The following is a 23269-nucleotide window of genomic DNA, read 5'->3' as shown; positions in this document are numbered from 1 at the left end:
GCCAAAAATTCATTCTTTAAAATTTTGTAACTATTTAGCATAGTGAGTGGGTGGCTCTTCTACAAAATATTGGAGGTCGAGGTTCCTGAAATAGATGGTTGGGTCTGTGTGTGAGGAGTTTCCTTCACAGCTACCAATACTTTCGTCTGAGTTATAATTGTTTTCTGAATTCGCTGATCCCATTTTGTTTTCTTTTTTTTTCCTTTACTGGTTTTCGAATATGGTGGATGAATTGTATTATTATGTTTGTTACGGGTTGGAGGCTAATATACTGTGTGCATAGTTGATTTATTAATTTTGTGGAAGCAGTTTTGTCTAATTGATGTTACATTTGACTTTTTATTTAATTTTTATGATACAATTTTAATGAGCTATTAGATTACTAAAAATGATTGTTTTCAATAAGTTATGGTGAATTTTTCAGTAACGACTAAATAATTTTTTTGGGTTGTTTCTGTTTGTTTGGATGTGAAATTTTCGTTCTCATATAATTGTAGTGTTAGATTTTAACAATAAATAGAAGAAGGCTTATTTGTTTTGCATTTTTGTATTCTTAAATGAATTTACAATTCATTTTATGGTATTAGTAAATTAAAGATGCTTATAAATTTGAAAATGAAATTTTTTTGAAAGAAAGTGATATTATTTTTCTTGAAAGAAAGTGATATTATTTTTGTGATCATTATACATGTTATATTTTATGTGTGATTTTGCCTTCATTTGGTTGTAATATATTTATTGATAAGAAAAGACTTAAACAAATGTATTATCTAAAAAATAAAAGGCTCAGGAACAGCTCGAAAACAGAAGTATAGAATAATCATAACTTTTCGTTTTAATAAAAGGCGAGTGCTTCTACAATGTCTGGACCAACTTTATCTATTGTAATAAAAGCTCATATCACATTCTTTAAATTAGGTTATCATTGGGTACTAAACGGAACGTTTGGACCATCTCTATAATTTTAAAAAAGTCCAAATCATGTTAGAGAAATAAGAGAAGCATCAGCCGAAAATCGTAAGGATGCTTGGTGTGGCGACACATATCGTGAAATGTCCATCCCTCTTTGCTGATGTGGCTTCATAAGGAGAGACTAAAGTCTCTTTTATTGTATAAGATTACAATCATGGCGATAGCGAACATTAAATCTTGGCGAATTCATAATTTAATATTCCAATCAAACAGCTTGTAGTTGTTGGTGACGTTGTCCTCTATATTTCAATTCATTGAATATTTTTTGCGTGTCAATGCACTCTATTTATTTTACTATAGGTTATAGAAATTACGCACTATTATTATTCGTCGAAGTAAATGCAACCAAGCGAAAATCAATAAACTATGTGAACTCCATGTATTTGATAGTCAATTATTCGCATATTCTCGTATTTCATAAACTGAATACCACCAAACTTAAATAAAGAAAGAATATTATGGCATTTGATGAAATCACGTGTCCCTTCGTCATTTCTGGTTATTTATTTGTAACACCTATAATCATATAACTAAATAATTACACAAAAGAGTTACATTTACACACACACAAAAAAAACTATATATGATTCTGTCTACGTTTAAATAACAAAAAGTATCAAAGTTTGATATAGTGAGACTATATATTATGAGATTGCCGTATTATGGAATTAATATATATATATATATATGCATAAGCACCTCAACGGGTTTTCCTTATGCGTTTTCGTATATATATTAGAATGCCAGCTAAGTTTGCTGAAAATGATCATCATGATCATAAGCGGTTTGGTGATATGAATTTATAGTAGAAATGATGGTATGCATTTGTTTCCCGAATACCTAACCAAAATCTATGAGTTTGTGTGAGTGGGGCAAATATAATTTTGTAAGTGTATGCGTCTATGTGTTTGTGTGAGTGGGGGGATCTATGTACGTGACATTAGGTGGAACAAATACAGCTATTCCTTTGTGCAATGCCATTAACAATTGTCAACGAGATTAGGACCCGTAATCAAGATCCTAATCATGTAAGCTAATTAAACAAATTTTAGTGCCACTTGTTAAGGACCTTATATTTTATTAAAAAATTAGATATATATAACTAACCAAAACAGAACACTACATGTATAAAATAAATTTAATTACCATTTACCAAACTAACATTGTATATTGTGGACGAATTTTAGTTATGTATTTGGGAAACAAATATGTATATATTCCATTTGTATTTGAACGGAGTATTGTAAATATTTTTATTGGTTGTTTAGACTTGCTCAAACCTCCTAAAACTTATAAAATAATGATGGACCGGAGTATGCAAGAACAACAGGATCAATTACCGTCCCATCATTGCGTGCGAATTAGGAATGAATTAATTATGCCATCACTTTCTTCTTCTTTTTTTTTTTAATTTGAGAATGAAAATAAATGAATCTAAAACATAGAGGGAGGTGGAGGAACTATAGCTAAACAGTGTTGAATCACATGAAGAGGAAAATAATACAAAATAGGGAAAGGGGCAATAACAATAACACATCCCCACATGCTCTCCACTTTGTCCCGTGAGTTGTTAGGTTGTGTCTAAAGCCTAAACACGCTTTTCCTCTTTCTTAATCTTTTCATATAACCGATAAAATTGTTATATTGCTTGCAAGCTCATGGTTCTTTAATGATACGTTGTAGTTTGGTTAATTGTGAAATGGCGTTATATTTGAGATTCGGTCTCTCTACCGCACAAGTAATTGATTAGCTAAATTGAATTTGTTTATGTATTAGTGGCTTAATTAGAGAATTATAAGAAAAAGGAATGAATAAAAAGTTAAAAATGTCAATTCAGAAGTGAAAGACGGGAGGAAGAGGTTAGCGTGATGTCGTATTCGTGCTATAGTAGGGCCACGTGAATTGACTCTGCAACTCACGTGAGAAATTACTGTAGAATCTCAAGAGGAAGGGCATGAGTCATGGCTAGGCCTGGAACGGATAGAATATCGGGTTTTTGAAGGTATTTGCAATTTGCTTCGTATATCACGGATATATAATTTTTCGATTTGCTTTGTTTTGAAAAAATACGAATATTTGAAAAAACGGATATCCGGAAAAAAAATAGATATTTGCGGATATTTACGAATACTTACGGATATCTTATATGTTTTGATTAATACAAATAATCTTAAAAATTTGAACAAATTTATGTTATAAAATATTTTTTTGCATGATATATATGATAAAAATTAAAAGAAGTAGTGAATCTACATACAACATAACCTTTTAAAATTAATAATCTATAAATTAATATAGTCTCAAATTAAGTTTTTGGTTCAATTAATATATTGATAAATTAATAACTTCTATTAATTAATAAAAAATTATAGTTTTGGTGTAGTCCCAACATTATTAATTTATAGAGGTTTCACTGTAGTTTGTAATTTTTTGAACTTAGTTAACAATTATATTAACACAAAACTTAAGAAAAAAATTATAATTATCATAAATGTGTTTCCTTCCTTTTATGTAATACTTTTATATAAATAATAATGTGAATAGAATTTATCAAATCCTATGTTAGGATAATAATTATATAATTTTATACATTAAAAACTTTAAATATAATTAAGATATACATGTACTTATATATTGCCGGATCGGATATCCGCTTCCTAAAATTTTAATATTTGTGATTTGCTTCAATTTTAACGGATATTGGTTTTTAGTATTTGCTTTGCTTCAAAAGTTTACGGATATCCGGAATTTTTAGATCGAATCGAAACGAATAAAGAATCGAATCAAATTTAACGGATAAAAAGTCATGACTTGATTTTCGAACATGGATAACAGGGGCATCTCAGTAATAACACGTTATACTTGTAAATGTTTGTTTATGGGCCATAGATTATGCTCCTAAACCATTCATGGTTCGGTTGGTACTTTATTCTTCCTTTCTAAACATATAACTACAATTATTTTAGCATTTCCTGATATAGTTTCTAATGAAAAAAAAAACACGCGTGAAAAAGGAAGTTTTAGTTTCGATACACGTACACTTGCATTTACCAAGTAAAAAAGATAATAAGGGGTCCATCCCATAAATATCGAAAAAGTTCTCTTGCTAGTAAACTATAAATCAATTCATATGCAAACTTTGCTTTTAATTGAAACTCATGATTTGTTTACTTCAAAACAATCTTATCTCATTCGAGTAAGCCAGTGCAGTTTTTTCACTTTAAAACAAAAGTTTTAGTGGAGGTCAATATACAATATACTGACAAAAGCTATAGTTAGATCAATGTGTATTACTTTACACAATAGGTACGAGTTGGAAATTCGAGCAGTATATTTCAGCCTGCTTTTAGACGAACAGTACAAAAACAGTGAATGGTAGTTAATCAGGAAACTAAATTAATTCTTAAAGCAAAATAATATCATTTTCTTATCTTACATATATAATCTTACATGTACCAAAAAAATACGTAGAGCAAATTATTCAGGGAATCGTAAGATTTATAAATTAGCACACTAATAAATAAATAAAATACTATATCATTTTATCATATAACAATATATGATCCAATTCAAAATAAAATCAACGTGAGATCTCATATCACAAGTTACACCTCACCAGGTTCATGCACACGACAGCGATTATTTTTAATCAAGCAATAAATATCTCTTTACGTATTACTCCCTCCGTTCCTTAAAAATACATATTCTAAAAAAATATTTTGTTCCTAAAAATTCATTTTTTACATTTTCAATACAAATTTTATTAACTAATTGCAAACTTCAAAAATCTTAATTGCACTAATTGGTTTTTTATTGGCTTAAATTTGTGGAAAGAAGGTAAACACAAAAAATTATGCAAATTTAATGTGTTTTATTAAAATGTGTGAAAAAACTAGAATATATATCTTTTAGAAACATAGGGAGTAATTGTTAATATATTACAAATGCTCGTAGCCGGAGTTCTACAATTGATCAAACCTCTGCCTTTTCAGAAATACAATTAAAATTTTAAACATTAAATCCTGAAACTTTAGCATACACAGAAGAGTGTATGGGAGAGCACCTCATTTGGATTAGCTGGCCTCTTTTTCTTCTTTGTTCCCTTCTAAAGAGGACTATTAGTTGTCTCTAATCATTGTTATTTTCTTAATAATATAATCATAAAGTAAATTAAAAAGAAGAATAAGAAGCTGGATGTCAAGAAAAACAAATGTATTTGTATTACGGACATTCCTCTGTACATTTGCACAGGAATCCTCTTAGGGATCAGTTAACAATAGTAGATTATGTATCATGTGTCCTATGGTAAGACACGGGATTAAATAACTAAATGATGCATTAAATTAAATTAGCTAAAAACGAAGTTTTAACCTACAAGGTCGGATCCAAAAGTGACACGTGGCAGTTGCGCCGCGTGAATCACGCCGTATCACGTGATAAGAAACCTTTTGGCTGCCTCCCATCCATCACGTGGCCAACTCACACCCCTCGATTATTGCGGGTCCGACATTTTTTTTACGCTATCCCGTTTTACTCTTTTGATTGTTTTCTGTTTATAATTTTAATTTTGTGTATATCACGTTTGTTGGTATTGTCATAGCTATTGTAGAATTGTGCTATCGTTCGAATAAGATTTTAATTTTCAGGGATAATTGTGAAATAAGATCAATTAATCATGTCAAACAAAAAGGAAAAGAATAAACGACTTTTGAAAATATCACAAGAAAAATAGTTGTAACTGTAGTACAAAAAAAAAAGAAGTTGTAACTTGTAAGCAGTAAAAAAAAAGGAAACAAAAGAAGGTGGAAGTGAGGAGCAGCATAGTCACGTGTTCCCATTCCCTGCCGTTAAACTGCCACACTGCCTTCCGTCTCGCGTGCGGTGGGTCCCGTCATCTCCATTCTCCATATAGTCGCCGCACTGTTGAACCTCGTGACGCCGTTTAAATCCAAACGTTGCCGTTAACTTATAAAATATTTGCTGTTGTATTCATATACCAAGGAATAACGTCAAGAATCTCAGTATCATAGTAAAAATACCCAAGACATGCAGAGAAAAAAACGAGAAAACTTGACAATAAATTTAAATATCATACTTGATCCAGATATATTTATAAAATAAAAACTTATGGTTTTAAACTAGGGTATGGGATTGGGGAAGATGGTGAGATTTTTGTGCGGGCAAATGGGAGGAGAGGAGAGACGTGAGAGCACGTGCCTGAAAAGAGAGAGAAGCGGTGGTGACCGGTCGCTTTCTCGTGATGGTATCACGTGACAGAAATTAACCCATCTTTGGGTCCCAATTTTTTTTAACTCTGACAGACAATATCAGGGTTACAAATTCGAGGTAAAGTAAACTGGTGGGTCATATTGTGAATAATGTTATTTTCCTAGTCCCTTGGCTAATAAATAGCACACAGTAGTGAATGTGTTGCTCTCTCTAGTGTAATTTTTTAATTTTGAGTTTAATAAAGAAGAAAAACTCTGGAAAAATGATAATTTTAGGGACGTTGATTTAAAATGATGGTAGAAAATTAAATGAACACTCTAGTATTTATTTAATGGTTGAATAAGAAAATGAAGATAAGATAAATTAAGATGGGAATAGAAGGAGAGGGCATGTGGAGTCCTTTCTTGAGTGACCTGTCGGTTTATGGGTCATTGATAATACGTGAAAGCGAAAGCTGTGGAGAGAGTTATTAATATAAGATGATGCCATCCGAGAGAGAAGACTCAAAAAAGAGAAGATGTGTTTTCTTTTGTTCTGTTCCCACACTGTTTTTTTCTAATGACGTGGCTCTCTCACGTGCCTGGACTTATGCCTTCTCTCTTTTTAATTCTTTTTCGATGGCGATCTCGATTAAGACGCGGCCCACTCGTTATTCGACAACTGTCTCACTGTTCCCCTTTTTGGTTGGTCCAAAAGTATCTCGCTAAAAAAAGATTATATTCCTTTTTCTAGTCAAATTATAAAGGCATGATCAATGCTGTCACGGAAAAAAGTAAAATAAATAAAGCATATGATAACATGGGCCGTTCATGGGCCGATATAGTCTCACTTCAGCCCATATCGGCGGATGCTATCATCATGCCTTCCAGATGGATGATTAGACGTCGACGCAGGAGACATTATCCGATTCAAATCAACGCACTACCGATCACCTCTTCCGCCGCCGTTGTTTCCGGCGACGAATCGATCTCCGATTGCTGATCTTCCTCTACAGGCGTAAGCCTTGTCATGGATCCGTCACACCAGCACGTTGAGCAGTCTCAGGTAACTCTTCCTCGCGACGATGATAACGAAGGTACGGAGTCTCGTGATGTGATAGTAGGAAACTGCGACGTGGTTACTGAATTAGGATTGGGATCCGGAACCGTTTTTATTGAGAATATAGGTGGTGATAGTGATGTTGTTGATGTTAACAACCTCAATGATTTTGATGAACCTGATGACGATGATCTTGAGGTTCGCGGTATCACATCGATGGGAAGTGAGATTCGGTTGATTACAATCGAATCTGGATCTGATGATGATGATCATGATCATGAGAATGAGAGGGAGGTGTGGGGGATTGATTTGAATGATGATGATGATGTTTATGATGATGATGATGATGATGATGATGATGTGAATGTGACTATACCTCTTTGTTGGGATTCACTCCAAGTAGAAGACCGTGGAGTAGCTGCTGAGGAGTTTGATTGGGAAGAAGTTGATGGTGGTGGTGGTTTAGTGGATGAAAGGGAGATACTAACCGGTTTTGCAGAAATCGATGAAGGTGGTGATGGCGGTTTGGAGGATGAAAGGGAGATAGAGATACTAACCGGTTTTGCAGAAGCTGACATCGATGAGGATACTTCGGTTTCTATCTCCATCTCACCGATGATCTCTTCAGAAGGTTTAGCCACAGGGGAAAGAGCAGAGGGCTCGGGGAACAACCTCGAGTGGGAAGTGTTGCTGAACTCTCATACGCTAGAGATCAACTTTGATGTGGGAAACAGAGAGATCTTTCTTACTGGTGATAATGAAGTTAACATTAATGCACCCGAGTATGACATGTTGTTTGAACAGTTCTCTCAAGCTGGTCTTGCCAATCTCCGGAGGTTTCCTCCGGCTTCTAGATCTTTCATCAAGGATCTCCCGATGGTTCAGTTGGACGTTGAGAAGGATGAAGGTGCCTTCTGTGCGGTTTGCAAAGACGAGATGGATATCGGGACCGAAGCTGTTGGGTTGCCTTGTGATCATAAGTACCATACTGAATGTATTGTTCCGTGGCTCAAAACGAGGAACACATGTCCGGTTTGTCGGTATGAATTGCCTACAGATAATACAAAGTATGAGCAAAGGAAGAGCCAGAGAACAACATCAAGTAGTAGTAATATATGGTAAATGGATTTGGTAAGCATCGTCTATATATAATTTTGTCTTTATCTTGAAGAATATGTATATTCAATGTTTGGATTGAGTCATGCTTCATCTTTAGTTTATTTTTATCTTGTATCTTCGCCTCATTGTGTGAGCCATGTGATGATGGTATAAGCAATGGAGGATAGCCTTTATTATTGTTTGTTTTTATCTCATCTGAGTAAAGCTTGGATTGCTAGAAAGCTATATATACAGTTTGTTTGAAAGACAAAATCTTAGATCATTCAATCATGAATTTTTAACTCTTATAAAATATGCTTCTATTAAACAATCTGGTCAATTTGATGGACGACTTTGACCACTCTCTCCATCAAAACCTTAAGAAAACCGGTCCCATACTGTGCCAAAACTTTGCTGTGAGCTTCAGCAAGCTTAGATGGAGGAGGCTGCATCTATGTACACCGGTCCAGCATTGAAAAGTGTTCCGGTTTCGGCATGACAAGCTGACAAGCATAAAATCGAAAGAAAGTTGGGAAACAAATCTTGGTGATTTTCAGAATTGATTCGTCTTTAGTATCAAACTATCAATTTGTAGTTTTGTAGTTAGTAGTTACTGCAGGAGGGTGCATATGAACAAATGTCACAAAAAAGTGGGGGTAAGAGGGATAATCTTCACTCTATAATCGTAATGTTTCAAAACCATATATTTAAAGTGTTTTTAAATACATCTATTGAGACATTGACTTGTAAACCATATATGTTTAATTGAATTATAAACCATATAGTGGAACCTGTAGGCCTTTTCTAAACATTCTCTGGATCAAATCCTAAATAAAAGTTGGGAAACGAATCTAGGGATTCGATGTCGGTATCAAACTATTGTGTAGTTACTGCAGGAGGATGCATGTGAACAAATGTCACAAAAAAATTTACGGTAAAACGACAAAAAAATAAAAATGAGTTGCAGAGAGATACACGTGCAGAATAGATATGTCCCTTATGGTCACGAAACATGTTTCCCTGTCTGTACTTAAGCTACAGCCAAAGATGATGGTTTCTCATTTTATGTCTCGTTCTCTCAATTATATACAACTTACACTGTGTGCACGTGTGTGTATGTGTCCATAGTTTACGAACCAAATCGATGCAACATATTTTCAATTTCTTTTTCTTTTTAAGTTTCATATTTCTTGTACCAGCAGAGATTTAACCAGTTAGTGTATTAATGATTTTCACTAAAAGGTGTCAAGACTACTTCAGTTCTTGACATCTTTTGGCAAGTTGTTAATACAAGTTAACATCAGTGCAGGCTAACTCGTTGGCTTTGGTTCAATGTATACAAGTATATTTTTGCATATATAATTGTGCATTAAAAATTTCTCATGAATGCGATGAGATGTAGTAAACAAAAGTATCCTAAAAATGCGATAATGAGCGTAAATACTCTTCCTGAATTGTTAATACACTGCTGATGAAACAATTAGGTTACGAGCTCATATATACAACTGTGCCAATTCTTCAAACAAAAAAAAAACACCAACACAATATTCTTGGGAAGATAATCTTGTTGTGTGTCACAAAATGTTATGTGTATTTATCTTAATTTGTATTAGTAGACTAGTAGTAAAAATGAATATAAACTGAATATGGAAATTAGTAAGTATATGCATTTACATAATGAGGTATTATGGTAACCATTAAGAAATCCATAATTGGATGCATTGATGTACATATCAAGAGACCCTAGCTACTTCATTATCATTCATCACAATAGTCACTCATCATCACCTTCATCACTGTATCAGTACTACAATCACCGCTACTGTTGTATCAGTAGTAATTAAATGGGCTATATATAATTAATTAGCAGGAAGAAAATACTTCTCCATCATTAAGAAAATACTTCGACATGAGGACAGAAACATTCGATCATATAAATAGAAAACACTGGAACATAAATTAAGTAAACATAAACATGAAATCATAAAATCAAATTAGCCCTTCTTGTCTAACCGAACCAATGTAACTATGAACTGCACTATAGCTATCATTACCATCATCATGATCAAGTTCATGATTATCACGACCATCATCATCATCATCATGATTGTTGTTGTGAACCCTAGTGTCCACCAGAACCGTATCTTCAATAGTCTTCTTATTCTTTTTCTTTGTAGAGTTTTGCTCGGCGATCTCTTGAGTAAGTTTCAGATTTGCTGTGGCTTCCATGGGACCAGAAGATGCATCAGAGTCCATTGAATCACCACCATCACTATCTTCGTCACCATCATCATCATAGTAACAGTCTTGGTCATGATCATCAGAGAGTGAGGCCAGATACATTGTCCATCCAGATTCACAGCTGCGAGAATCCTCATCAGATCCAAATATCTTTCCAGACTCCATTTCTTATATAATCACTACTCTTTTTAGTGTATATATATTTAAAAAACAGAAGAGGAAACAAAAAGACCCAACAAATTAAAGAGACCAACAAGAAAAAACCCTAAAGTGAGACCGTCACCACGAGAAGCTATATATGTGAGCGCGTGTGTGAATGCATGTCTAAGCCTTGGATGATGTAAGAGGGTTTTTAACAAGTTTTTTTTCAAAATAATATTAGTTATTATTGCTTTGTAAAAAGGAAATATTCTTTGCAAAAGAGGAACAATGGAAATTACTTGTTTTTTTTTTCTTCCTGGAAACCTAATGATAATTGAGGGAGACTGACTTTTGAAAAGATAAGGGAGTTGGGTGGGAGAGATGGAGATAGACATGGAGAAGATGTTGTATTTAAAACACCTGAGAAATGCTATTTATCTCTCATCTTCTTTCTGACCCAAAATACAGCTCACAGCCTAAAATTAATATACATGACTTAAATAATACAAGACAAACATACCCATCCAATAATTAAAATTTAACAAAATAGCAAAACAGTATAGCAAAAAAAAAAGAAGCTTGAAGAAACACAATACTAATCGTAATTCAATATTTTCTCTTTATCATATTTAAATAAGCTAAACACAATGTATTTCATAATCTTGCTAGTTTAGATAGAAACAAACAGAGTCCACTAAAAGGTTATGTTTTCGTGTACTCGAAAATTATAAACCATGAAACTAGTCAAAAACATTATACTCAGGCGAGTCAGATTCAAATTTGCAAAATCATATGACTCTTATATATCATCCATGTTTACGTTTTGTAGTTACAGCTTTAGTGAAAAATTTAACCCCTCCTCCCCCCAAAAAAACACTTTCATAAAATCTCAGCAAGCATTGAGTTAAGAACTTAGAGAGAGAGAGAGAAAGAGAGACGATAGTGCCATAAATGGGGAGAGTTGATTGAAAACAGCAAGAGACCAGCTAGAAGTCGTGAAGGAGAGAAAGTGAAATATCTTATCTCGCAGAGGGTGCAATGACTTACAACTTCAGACTGTATCTTTTAAATGCAATAACTTAAAGCTTCATACTATATCTTAAAAACAAGATAGTTTTAACTAGGTGTCATTCAGTGCATAATTAGAATTTAATTCATTTATTTCTTCTACACTCTCATTGTGTGTAATAGAAATGCATATCCCTTCTTCTACCCACGAAACGATTGTATTGTAAAGTTACACCAATGCTTTGGGATATTCTATTCAAAGTGAGAGTAGAGTATGCACATATACAATGTACCGAAACTAATCATTAATCAAAGTTATCTTATATTTTAATACTACGTAAAAATATATAGAGGACAACACACTTAAAGGGCATCTTTGGATAAGACATCAAAACACCAAATTTGGTATAGTTTCATCTCCAACAAGACATTAAAATTAACACAATCCCACCAAATTTGATGTAATGTGAATACATATTTTATTATGTTTCATTTAATAATATAGTTCAATTACTATCAAATTTGTAGTTAAACATAAGTATATTATATTATTTTTATTTCAAATTTATTTTCAAATAAATAAAAATTAAATTAAATTTTTATTTTTAAAATAAATTACTAAATGACTATTATCATTTATCACTTACAAATAATAAAAATATAAATAATAATCTAAACATGATAAGATAATTATTTATCAATTACAAATAATAAAAATATAAAAACTTTAAAACTGAAAATATAAAATAATATATAAATATATTATAGCCTAAAATTTGGTGTCATTGTTGAAGTTGACAAAATAATTATAATACCAAAACACCAAATTTGGTGTCATTGTTGGAGATGCGCTTATAACTAAAAGAAGTGTAAAAGAAGAATGATTCTAGGCAGAATGAAAATGTAAGGGAAGAATGTTTTCAAGCTTTTTTATTATGTTAGGTTTCTATTTTTGCAATCTATCCAATTAAATCAATATGGTTGAGGAGAATAACTTTAATCTGGTGAGAAAATATGTGTAATGGACAGTAAATAAGAAGTACTAAAATTTACTATATCCATGTGACTTGCGTTGTTCTGTCTTTCTTTAATTCACTGCTGTTAAGTCGTTTCTCTCTTCCTCAAAAAGTTCAAACAGCTCTTGCTTGCTATGTCACAACAGAAAATTAAATATATTTCTTTCGCATGCAGTACTGCAGTAAATTTACCTATATCAGGATTGGTTTAATTCCAGTGCAGGCTACTATCTAAATTTCAGTTCAGGATCATTCTGTAATATCGAAGAGGTCTGCAGTTGATCAATTTTTTTTAAGAAACGTTATATTATTGATAAACTTTTGGTAAAGTTCCAAATATTGAATTTCGTCAGTTTTATTAGATAAATATTGGGAATTTGGGTTTATTGGTTAAAATATCAGAAGTTTCTGAAAATGGAAATATAGAGCCATGCATAGAGAGGAATAAGTATAAAGGTACGATCATCATTTTTTATGTGGGGAAGTGGGGAACTGTAGATCTTTCCACTTTAGAGTTACAGAAGCCAGAAGTTACGCTTGAAATTAATAATTTTACTGACTGTGAAATAAATGGTGTTCAGACATTTATCTTCCAGAAATTGACTTGCACTATTTATTACTTTTGTTTCCCTGAAGTGACCCAAATCCGTAAAAGTAAAAGGTCGTACACTTCATCTATACCAAAATAATTTAATTTAAATAGGGAATAACTCCTTCGACAACATGTCATGTCTACGGCTATGTATTTATGTGTACCCATGCACCTAGTGAACACTGCTTTATACATCTCTTAAATGTACTATATAGCTTACAGAACAATATTATATACTAAACGTTATGCTTCGCAACACGAGAAATCATTATAAAAAAAATCATTATAAACCATTACTACGATAAAAAAAAAGAAAAAAATAAAAATAACACTAAATCAAATTTTTGTTTTCAAACTAACACTCAAGGTCAAAAGTCACAAAAATAGCACTTAATGTTTTATCAAAAGTCACAAACTTAAAGTTTAGAGTTAAATGGTGGGGTTTAGGATTTAGGATTTAGGGTTTAAGGTTTAGGGTTTAGGGTTTAGAGTTTAGGGTTTAGGGTTTAGGGTTTAGAATTTAGGGTTTAGAGTTGAAAAATGAGGTTTTGGGATAAGATTTCAAATTTTGAAAAATAAAAAAATTAAAATTTTCAAAAGATAAAATGCTATTTTGGTCATTTTAGTTTTTGAATACTATTTTTGTGATATAAACTTAGAAATGTGCTATTTTGGAGATTTGCCCGATAAAAAACAGTATTTTGCATTTAAAAAACCACTATTTTACATGGATATATATATATGTTGTCCGTAAGTAAATTTGTTGGTTACCACAAGTAAAGAAAAACAAAAGACAACAAATGCTAACAGTTTCAAATTACATTAAGAATGTATCAAATACCTAAACATGTAAATAAAAGAGAGAGACAATGCGTTTATGTGTGTACCCATCCACGTACCTGGTGAACGTTTCTTTTACATCTCTCAAAAGCCACTAGAATAAAGGATTCATTTGGTGAATTTCTCGATCAATTTGTCGACGTGGATGATGATATCGCCAATGCGCGGTCGAACCGCAGCCTGCGGTTGCAGCATCCAAGTCACGAACTGGTGAAGAGCTTCAGGATACGAAGCCTTTGGTCCTGTGTTTGGCCATTTTATCTGAGCGTTCATGATTGCTAGCTGAAGACTTCCACCAGATTCTCCAAGTGCATATTCAAATGGAGACATTCCATACCTGCAAAAAACTCTCTCTTTTTAATTAACTAAGTACATGACTTGTTTAATCTTAGAGGGATGATAATCATGTTTACATTATTGCGTATAACGTGCAGCCTAGAGACCAAATATCTGTTCTCTCATCGATATCTGCATGGCTTGGGCAATCCCAGAGCTCTGGAGCTCGGAACGGTGCTGAACAATGTTCAGATGTCCATTCCTATTAAAGTCAAGAAAACATGAAAAAATTCACAACAGAACATAACAAGTTCATGACCGATCAGAAATGGAATTATATAAATACAAAATACGGAGTAGTAGCATGATCTCAGAGGCTCGTAATGAGTATTAATAAGGGATGGATATAGAACCTGTAACTGTAAGGCCTCTTGACGGGAGCGGATTTGCTTACGTGATGGACGAGCACTCCCAAAGTCCATCAAAATCGCAAGAGGAGGCTGTCCTTTTCTACGTGTTAAAAGCACGTTTCCAGGCTTGACATCGTTGTGAGCATATGGTGGCTCCAGAGAGTGCATGTGTTTGAGCCCATCACAAAGCTGCAGTGGGAATAACTTTCGGCAATCAAAACACTTGCAATTCACATGGCTATAGTCATACAACTAATGACATGGTTAGTTGCAAGGGATGAAGAAAAGTGCAGGTAACCAAAGTTTTTTTCTTTGTCAAGGAGAAAGAAGAGAGTTTAGTTACCTGGCGAAATATATGCAAAACATCAGCTGTTGAGAATGATTCCTTTTTAGCCTTCATCGATGTGGAGTTATCCAGCAAGGTCCCATCAAGGTGAACAGGGAATAGCAAGAAGGCCTCGTGTTTCCGAGCTCCCCCTTGGCCGTCCTAACCAGATCAAAAATCAACACACTTTTCTAAACCCGGACTTCACATGAGAAAACTACAGAGACAAACATCAACTATGAAAGTTTGAGAGCAGTGCTTATCTACCTTAACAGAGATAATAGCGTGATCAAGGAGAGGAAGCAAGTTAGGGTGGTTGAACAAGGACGAAACACGAATCTCCTCCCGCACCAATTCAAGTTGCTCCTTGTTCTGAATCAGAACTTTCTTCACAGCATAAGTTCCATCAGCTAAAATCAAATCACAGATAAAAAAAAATCGACCTTAGTCATGGTACAAAGATGAATTATGTTAAAGAACCAAGCCATCTCAACTAGTCAAGCTTTAGTGCCATTAAAAAATGGCAAACCAATCTCTAGAATACCATAGTTTCAGATGCATAAGATCAAAATTGGTTGATTCAGAGTCTTAACCATATGAAAGTAGATTCACTGTAATCTTGGTGGTTGACTACACAGGATCGAATCTGTTTGTTCTAAGCTCTAAACTCATTCGCATATTCCGAGCTTAAACCCTAACATATGATTCCTACATTGATTCCGAGCTTAAACCCTAACATACCACGATTCAATCTAAGATTCAGTAGCTAAGATTCAATCAAGATAACGCAGATCACGGAGTAGCAAAATCAGCAATCACGATTGGGAAACAATATTCGAGAGAAACTATCAAATACTAACCGGAGATATGAGACGGATCCTTGACTTTCTTCGCCAGACCGCCACCGGAAGCGTCGGCGACGATCTCCTTAACCAGATAGACGAACGCGAAACCGCCTTCGCCGAGCTGCCTCACGACTCTGAACCGATTCTCATTGATCCACACGTCGCCTCCGCCGTTGACGGCGTCGTAAAGCGCGTTCAATCCCGAGAACGAACAGCCCATGCTTCGCAATCTCTCCTTCCTCAGTCTCTATTGAAACCTTTCGATCTGATGAAGAATACACAATTCGAAGATCCTTCAGATTCGCTCCTTCGTATTCTCTAGAGTTAAGCATTCATTCATGTCAGCTCTACGAGACGGGCATAGCTCTCCGATTTTACACTAATTAAAATTAATTTGTTGCAATTAGCTTATTGGTTCCGGTAACAAACCATTACTACAAAATTAAAATATTTTAAAATTTAAGCAGAAAAAGTCGTCGTACCAAGAAGACAATCATCACCTTTTTGGGTCCAATAAAAATTTATTTTCCCGTTTGGTATTTAAACCGACAGAAATGGTTTACTAATATTAAACCGATCCGGTTTTAGAAACAATACAACGGTGAACCGGTTCGCTCTCCTGAACCAAATCTAACGGCCAGGACACATAAAACCCGAACACCGTCAATCGCCGTTGACGGCGACGGAATCAGGCTCCGCCGGCTGCTGCTGCGTGATGCAATGTATGTTTCCACCAGCTAGAACGATCTCTCTTGCATTCTCGATCCCCACAACCTTCCCCAAGAATAAGAAGAAAACAAAGTCGAATCGATTAGTTTTTTTTTTTTTTTTTCACTCTCTTGTTTTTTTATGAATCAAGGAGAGATTTGTTAACTACCGAGTGATGAGGATATGTCTCTGAGAGGACGCGGATCGCTTCTTCATCGCGTTTCGCGTCACCGAACTGCGGCACGATTATTCCTCCGTTAGCTATGTAGAAGTTCACATACGATGCTGCCAGTCTTGTCCCTGCAAGCCTTGGTTTACCTTCACCTTCCTGCAACATTGTGACTTCTTACATTATCAAATCTATTTAAAAAAATAAAACTCAAATCTGAGATTATTTATAGGGAAATTCTGTCGGATAACATTTTTTTAGTTTTTACGACAAAACACTAAAAATAATAAAATGACCAAAATAACTTTTTTTTATTTTAAAATTTAAAATTTTATTTTTATTTTTATTTTTAAAAATTTAAATCTATCTCCAAAACTCAATTCCTTGACTCTAAACATATATATTTACTCTTCAATAAAAAAAATTTCAGTCATTTTTCTGATCTGTTTTGTGAAAATAAATTAAAAAAAATTATATGGAATTTTTCTAATTTTTTTTTCATATATAAATTTAGTTCGAAATAGTTGCCTGAATGATTCCGGAAGATTCTTCTTCGGTCATATAAAGCGGTCCAGGGACGTGGAGCTTGATGACTTGAATCTTCCTACCACGAGCATCGACAGAGTTTGAGAAAACCGAAAGAGCTTCCACGGATCTTTCGTATTGAGGATCAGTTTCATCGTCTGTCCAAGACAGTAACACAACTCCCGGTTTAGCAAAGCAGCACATGTTATCAATGTGTCCGTTTGTGTCATCATCACCTGCCAAAAAAAAAATCGAATTTGTATAACATCGCATGTTTCTATAGAGTTAGTATGGGACAAGAAGAGTGAAGTGGAGTTACCGTAAAGACCACGAGGAAGCCAGATGATTGTTTGTACTCCGAGGTATCTCTTGAGCTCTTCCTCTATCTGCTCTTTACTCATGTGAGGGTTCCGGTTCTTGTTCAAGAGACACTCTTCTGTCGCAAGACAGGTACCTGAAACAGCAGAATAAGCAAAGTGAAGTAAGAGAATACAAAATGAACTCAGAGTAGCTACTGAGTTTATTGTTTATACAAACCTTCTCCGTCGACGTGGATGCTGCCTCCTTCAAGAATCATCGAGTGTTGAAATCTTGGAATCCGTTCAACAGCGAGAATCTGATTGATGGGGGGGGGGGGGAGCAATTCAGTATTTGAAACATGCTACTGATAAGTAATGTTGCTAACCATTTACGAACCTTTTTTGAAACTAGGAGGTCATGACTCCAATCATTATAGCAGCCATCATCAGCTCCTGCCATTGACCAAAAGTGTGTCAAGCAGTTACTATAAAATTCTAGAGAAGAGAACCACAGAACCTTACCTCCCCAGGCATTGAAATTCCAGTCGACTCCAGCGATGTTTCGGGTAAGGGAACTGAGCTTTAGTGGTCTTTTCCGCACAACAAACTGAAAGACAGAGAGAAGCAAACACGATTAGTAACAAGAGATGGTAAGAAGTTTTGTAAGATGGGATAAAAAGTGAGATGATAAAGAAAGTCACAGTTGGTCCAGAGTCGCGGAACCAAGAATCATTCATGCTCATCTCAACAACTCTGATCTCCTCTGGAAGCTGTTTCCTTGCATTTTCCCACTAACATTCATATGGAAGCAAAAAAAAAAAAAAAAAGACTTCAGATAAAAACTCGAAGTTAATGATGTTTTTCTATTTCCGCCGGTATGAAGATTCTAACTAAGCATACCTGAGCCGAGCTTGCACAGACTGTCACAGGTTCAAAGACTGAGATTGCCTTTGCAACATCTACAAACACTCGCTGTGCAGGTAAAGCGTTGTGACGCCAGTTATCTTGCCGTTCCTGCCAGCCATTGTTTATATCAGAAACTCAGAATTAAGAAAAAAAGAATCCAAGATCACAAAAGCATGTTTATAGATCGCGATGCCACAGATTGCATCTCTAATCAAATCTATGAGCAAACTCGAACTGAAACATTGCACAACAGACTTAAGGAGGAAGAGGAAAGACGAAATCGTAATCTAGAAGCAAATCGAACTATGAGCAGGACCAAGAAAAGAAAAAACTGAAAACGAAGATGGCATGCAAAAGTTATAAACAGCAAGATCCAGTTTTACAGAATGAATTTTCTCCAACCATTCATTCTCTACGTAAATGGAGTTACGAGAAGATAGAGAGATCATACAGGCCAACCGATCCAGGTTTGAGCATGAGGTTCCCACTCCGCCGGCATGTAAAAGCCGTGATCCGCCGGAGATTCTCGTGACTCCTCCATTTTCTCTGCGTGAGATGTGAGAGAGCTGACAAGTCAGCTATTTCAACTGTGACACTACTTTTCCTAGGAAACCCACATACTTATTGTTTTCTTTCAGTTCGACCCCACACCTCTAGTGGCGTGCGGAATCAGAATCTACGAGTTTAATTACTGACAGCTGGCAATCAGAATAAGAATCTCCGCCCATGCTGTACGAACTTGTCTGAATAATTTTCTGTTTTGACATTTCAAGCTGTTGGAAACGTAATTAATGAAGAGATTTTTAGTAGCCCATCAATCAAATATCACTGATAAAAAAAAAACATTGTTTTATGATCCTAAATTACAATCGTTATAAGGGCCCCTAATCTCGTCATAATCAATAACCAAAAAAGCCACTAAGGCACAACAGAATCTCTGATTCTAGTTCCTAATCAGATTACTGATGTTGAAAGCTCTTTAACATCATCCGAGACTTGTTCGTAGTCTGTCTTCAACTTTTCAAGATCTTCTGCGCTTAGCTCTCCTTTGGCCGGTTTAAGCATGACCAAGACGCAACATGTTGGTCGTTTTGTTGCCCCGGCTTGCGCAAGATCCTGATTATAACATCATACAATTTAGACACGAGCAAAAAGATTACATAAGAAGATAGATTTAGAACATTTGGCTTACTTCTTTGGATGGAACGTAGACGTAAGGAACACCAGCTTCTTCACACAAGACTGGGAGATGGGTGATCACATCAATGGGAGAAATGTTTCCAGCTATAACGCATAATCTGAAACAAAAACAACACAAACCAGAGGAATGTATATAGTAGGCAATCAAAGAAACAAGTAATCATTTTTTTTTATGGCTAAAACTAGACAAGAGAATGTGGGTTTAAACCAGGCCCGCAAATCAAAGAACCGATTAAGTACTCAGAGAGGGCACAGACATTTCAAGCCCATGATTTAGTTTCCGTGCACAGTACCATGCTACAATCATTGTGTTTAATCCAGAGCATCGGCTTAATTGTACACGGATTCCACAAACAGTAAATAGCTAAGACAACTAATAAACAAAACAATAACAGAGAATAGAATGTGGATCTCGACCAGGCCCTCTTATCAAAGGAAAACTCAGAGAGGGCAGACATGTCAATCCGCAGCAAGCTCAGTTTTCGTGCACAGTACCATGCTTCCTTCATCTAATTAATCCAGAGCATCGGCTTAATTGTACACGGATTTTACAGATCTATTTCCTAGAATAGATGCATACTAATTACAATCAGCTAGTAACAATAACAATAGGGATATAATGTGGATCTAAACCAGGCCGTCTAATCATATTTAAACTCATAGATGGCAGACATGTCGATCCATAGCTCAGTTTTCGTGTACAGTACCATGCTACATTCATTATTTTTAAATCCAGAGCATCGGCTTATTTGTACACGGTTTAAATTAAACTAACATATACGAATATATGAAAAGAAAACGGAAAAAAAAAACGAACCCTTTTTGGCCACGTCTTATGCTCTTGACCACTTCCTTAACGCCTCTCTTCAAACACTTGTTTCCAGCAGCTGAGACAGACAGATACAAATATTAGATGAAGTTTTAGTTCATCAATCTCAGCAAAGGAACACTAACGCGAGTGAGCATGTATAAGATTGGTACCTTTTTGAATGAGTTTGAATGTCCTCTTCTGGAGCTTTTTGCCGGCGAGAGGTTTGGCGATAGGAGCAAGAGAGATAATCTTCTTCTTCTCCTCCTTTTGAATCGACTTCTCGCCTTCGGTATCGCTTCCCATGTTGAGCTAGCGACTGAGTAAAAAGTGTGGCGGAAGTGAGTTAGGGTTTTTGACTATTGCTAGTAAACCATGAGGGGTTTTATACAAGTGCTTGTGCAGAAGAAGAGAGTCTTGGAAGCCCTAAGGCCACATGGCTTGAAGCGTATGTGTAGTTATTAGATTTTTTTATGGGCTAAACTATGCGGGCCTTAATAAAGAGAAACGTGTTTGGGTGCGCGCTGTTTCGGATCATGATAGGCTCGGAAACGTAACACTCCAATTCATCGCTATATTTGTTTCTGTAACGGTATTTACTATTTGGGGGAGAATTTTTTTTTTTGATAAGTTTTATCGGCTGATCCGAACGGCCCCCGGAAAAAACACACTCAGTGCTAGTGCTAGTGTTACAGAGTGGACTAGTCCAAAACATACCATACTAATACCTTCCGACTAATGTCAGAGGTGGACCGATCATCTATTACGGTACACCTTATAAATTATCTACTATTTCAATTCTACTATTTTTTGTTCTAAATTGTATATTGCTATTTTTTTCTTCTATTTGTAGAGAAATGTTAATCTATCTTTTAATTTTTATTTAAATATTGATATTTTAGAGAAATATATTAAAACAAGTCTCATATTTAATATAATTTTTTTATTGGAAAAAATAGCAAAATATGCCGGAGATGGTTTAAAGCTCCCAGAATAACCTTATGATTCCCCCAATCTGTTCAATTTTATATGAAAGACCAACTAATTAATTTGTTGATAGATGATTGGAAAATACCGATAGCACTAAAAAATTAATGTCACAAATATAGACCATAAGGATCAAAATGACCAAAATATTTTATTAAATAGGTAAATATACACTCATAACTCTAGGTTTAACTAATCCAAATCTTAGGATTTAGAGTTGAGGAGTGGAGATTTGGGATTGAGATTTAAAATTTTATAAAATAAAAAAATAAATATTAAAATTTTGAAAACAGTTTCAAAAATTATTTTCGAATTACAAAAAGAAAATTTGGAAAAAAAAATAAACAAAAAATTTTCGAAAAAAAAATTATATAAAAAAAAATATAAAACAATTCGAATTTGAAAACATATAATCTAAAACTATTGGTATATATCTATAAAAAAGTTATTAAAAAGTTAGATTTTTTTTTTATATATCTAGGGTATTAGGTTTAGTTGGTCAATAAGCCATTGTTGAACTGTTTATTCAGACTTACCACACATCCATGGGTGGAATGCAAAACAGCAACACATCCCGTGTTAAGTGGCAGATAGTATTAACAAACCAAAAACGCAGGGCCACTTTCAGCTGAGTTCATGATTTTCAGAGGAACAGATAACATTAAGCGTTTGAATCAATAATTTTCTTTATGTTGGATAGATCTTTAGCATAAATATCATAGAGCATTAAAATGTGGAAATTTGATTGATAATTTTGAAATATGCCAAGAAAAAATATATAGCATAAGTCAGAAAATAAATGCTATATAACTTGTATCCATCTCCTATGTTTACAGGTAGAAATCAATTACTAGAACCAACTCAAAGCGTGGCCGAACCAAATCAACTTTCAGAGTAAATATGATTATTGCCGATGAACCTTTTTAACACCAAATCAGCTTCCAACAGTAACAAGAACCAGTGGCATGGCTTCAACTGAGGAATATAATCCCTGCAAATCGAATCACTACAAAATAGGATAGAAACTAAGATTAAGATGCCAAAAACAAGCGCTTAAAATCATCTGAAGTAAAGATGAAGTACAAATGTGTTATGGAAGCATTCATCACTTTATGAAACCAAGAGGTTACATGAAACATAACAACAACGTCTTTGAGAACATAACATACAAGATGAATCATAATTCATACAAAAAAAATCTGATTATTTTTTTAAATAATCAACCTCCAGATCCACTGGATAGCATTTACTTAAAGCAAAGGGAATATCAGTCAACTATGAACATATGTATACTCGATTAACAAACAAACAAAAGTACTAGGAAACCAATTTGTTGCGTATACAATAGATCGAGTCAATAACAAAAAAAAGAACGATTATGTAATCTTTGAAAATTTAAAACGGATTAAAAGTACGAGTGATGAAGTGGCGACCGCTGGATGCAGAGGTTTATCGATCTGTTCATGCTTTGAGTTTTTTTTTTTCAAAAATTCCCACAAAGAGATCGATCAACCGCTGCCTCCAGCATCTTTCGCTCCTTTTTCTCTAACAAACTCATTTTTTTTGTCAACCTCTAACAAACTCATTAAATTCAACTTTTTAAATGAATGAAATGAAAAAAAAAAAAACATCCCGA

At 34.5% G+C, this 23269-nt stretch overlaps 5 protein-coding genes across 5 annotated transcripts; 1 reads left to right on the top strand and 4 right to left on the bottom strand.

Moving 5' to 3' along the window:
- The first annotated feature begins 7047 nt into the window (after nt 1–7047).
- On the top strand, nt 7048–8571 carry LOC106312971 (E3 ubiquitin-protein ligase CIP8). The gene has a single exon (XM_013750682.1). The coding sequence runs from the start codon at nt 7210–7212 to the stop codon at nt 8359–8361; it is 1152 nt and encodes a 383-aa protein (XP_013606136.1). The 5' UTR covers nt 7048–7209; the 3' UTR covers nt 8362–8571.
- Nucleotides 8572–10261: 1690 nt separating this feature from the next.
- LOC106317374 lies at nt 10262–11086 on the bottom strand. The gene has a single exon (XM_013755203.1). It carries the CDS (start codon nt 10741–10743, stop codon nt 10327–10329), a length of 417 nt encoding a protein of 138 aa, XP_013610657.1. The 5' UTR covers nt 10744–11086; the 3' UTR covers nt 10262–10326.
- Nucleotides 11087–14136: 3050 nt separating this feature from the next.
- LOC106319261 (probable serine/threonine-protein kinase DDB_G0291350) lies at nt 14137–16374 on the bottom strand. Its single transcript, XM_013757539.1, has 7 exons — nt 16047–16374; nt 15454–15596; nt 15205–15348; nt 14865–15050; nt 14589–14713; nt 14283–14512; nt 14137–14221 (listed from the first exon to the last, which is right to left on the bottom strand). Exons 1-6 carry the CDS (start codon nt 16249–16251, stop codon nt 14284–14286), a joined length of 1032 nt encoding a protein of 343 aa, XP_013612993.1. The 5' UTR covers nt 16252–16374; the 3' UTR covers nt 14137–14221; nt 14283.
- Nucleotides 16375–16504: 130 nt separating this feature from the next.
- Nucleotides 16505–19234, bottom strand: LOC106319260 (agmatine deiminase). The gene is made up of 10 exons (XM_013757538.1): nt 19090–19234; nt 18633–18746; nt 18434–18523; nt 18255–18339; nt 18130–18185; nt 17971–18049; nt 17753–17887; nt 17437–17669; nt 16909–17067; nt 16505–16805 (listed from the first exon to the last, which is right to left on the bottom strand). Exons 1-10 carry the CDS (start codon nt 19177–19179, stop codon nt 16695–16697), a joined length of 1152 nt encoding a protein of 383 aa, XP_013612992.1. The 5' UTR covers nt 19180–19234; the 3' UTR covers nt 16505–16694.
- Nucleotides 19235–19461: 227 nt separating this feature from the next.
- LOC106316096 (H/ACA ribonucleoprotein complex subunit 2-like protein) lies at nt 19462–21054 on the bottom strand. Its single transcript, XM_013753962.1, has 4 exons — nt 20820–21054; nt 20656–20725; nt 19831–19936; nt 19462–19754 (listed from the first exon to the last, which is right to left on the bottom strand). The coding sequence occupies exons 1-4, from the start codon at nt 20950–20952 to the stop codon at nt 19593–19595; spliced, it is 471 nt and encodes a 156-aa protein (XP_013609416.1). The 5' UTR covers nt 20953–21054; the 3' UTR covers nt 19462–19592.
- Nucleotides 21055–23269: the final 2215 nt, after the last annotated feature.

This window comes from Brassica oleracea, chromosome C9, assembly GCF_000695525.1.
Source record: "Brassica oleracea var. oleracea cultivar TO1000 chromosome C9, BOL, whole genome shotgun sequence".
Classification (NCBI taxonomy): domain Eukaryota; kingdom Viridiplantae; phylum Streptophyta; class Magnoliopsida; order Brassicales; family Brassicaceae; genus Brassica; species Brassica oleracea.
Note: the sequence above shows the minus strand (reverse complement) of the source record. Positions and strands in the feature narration are given on the sequence as shown.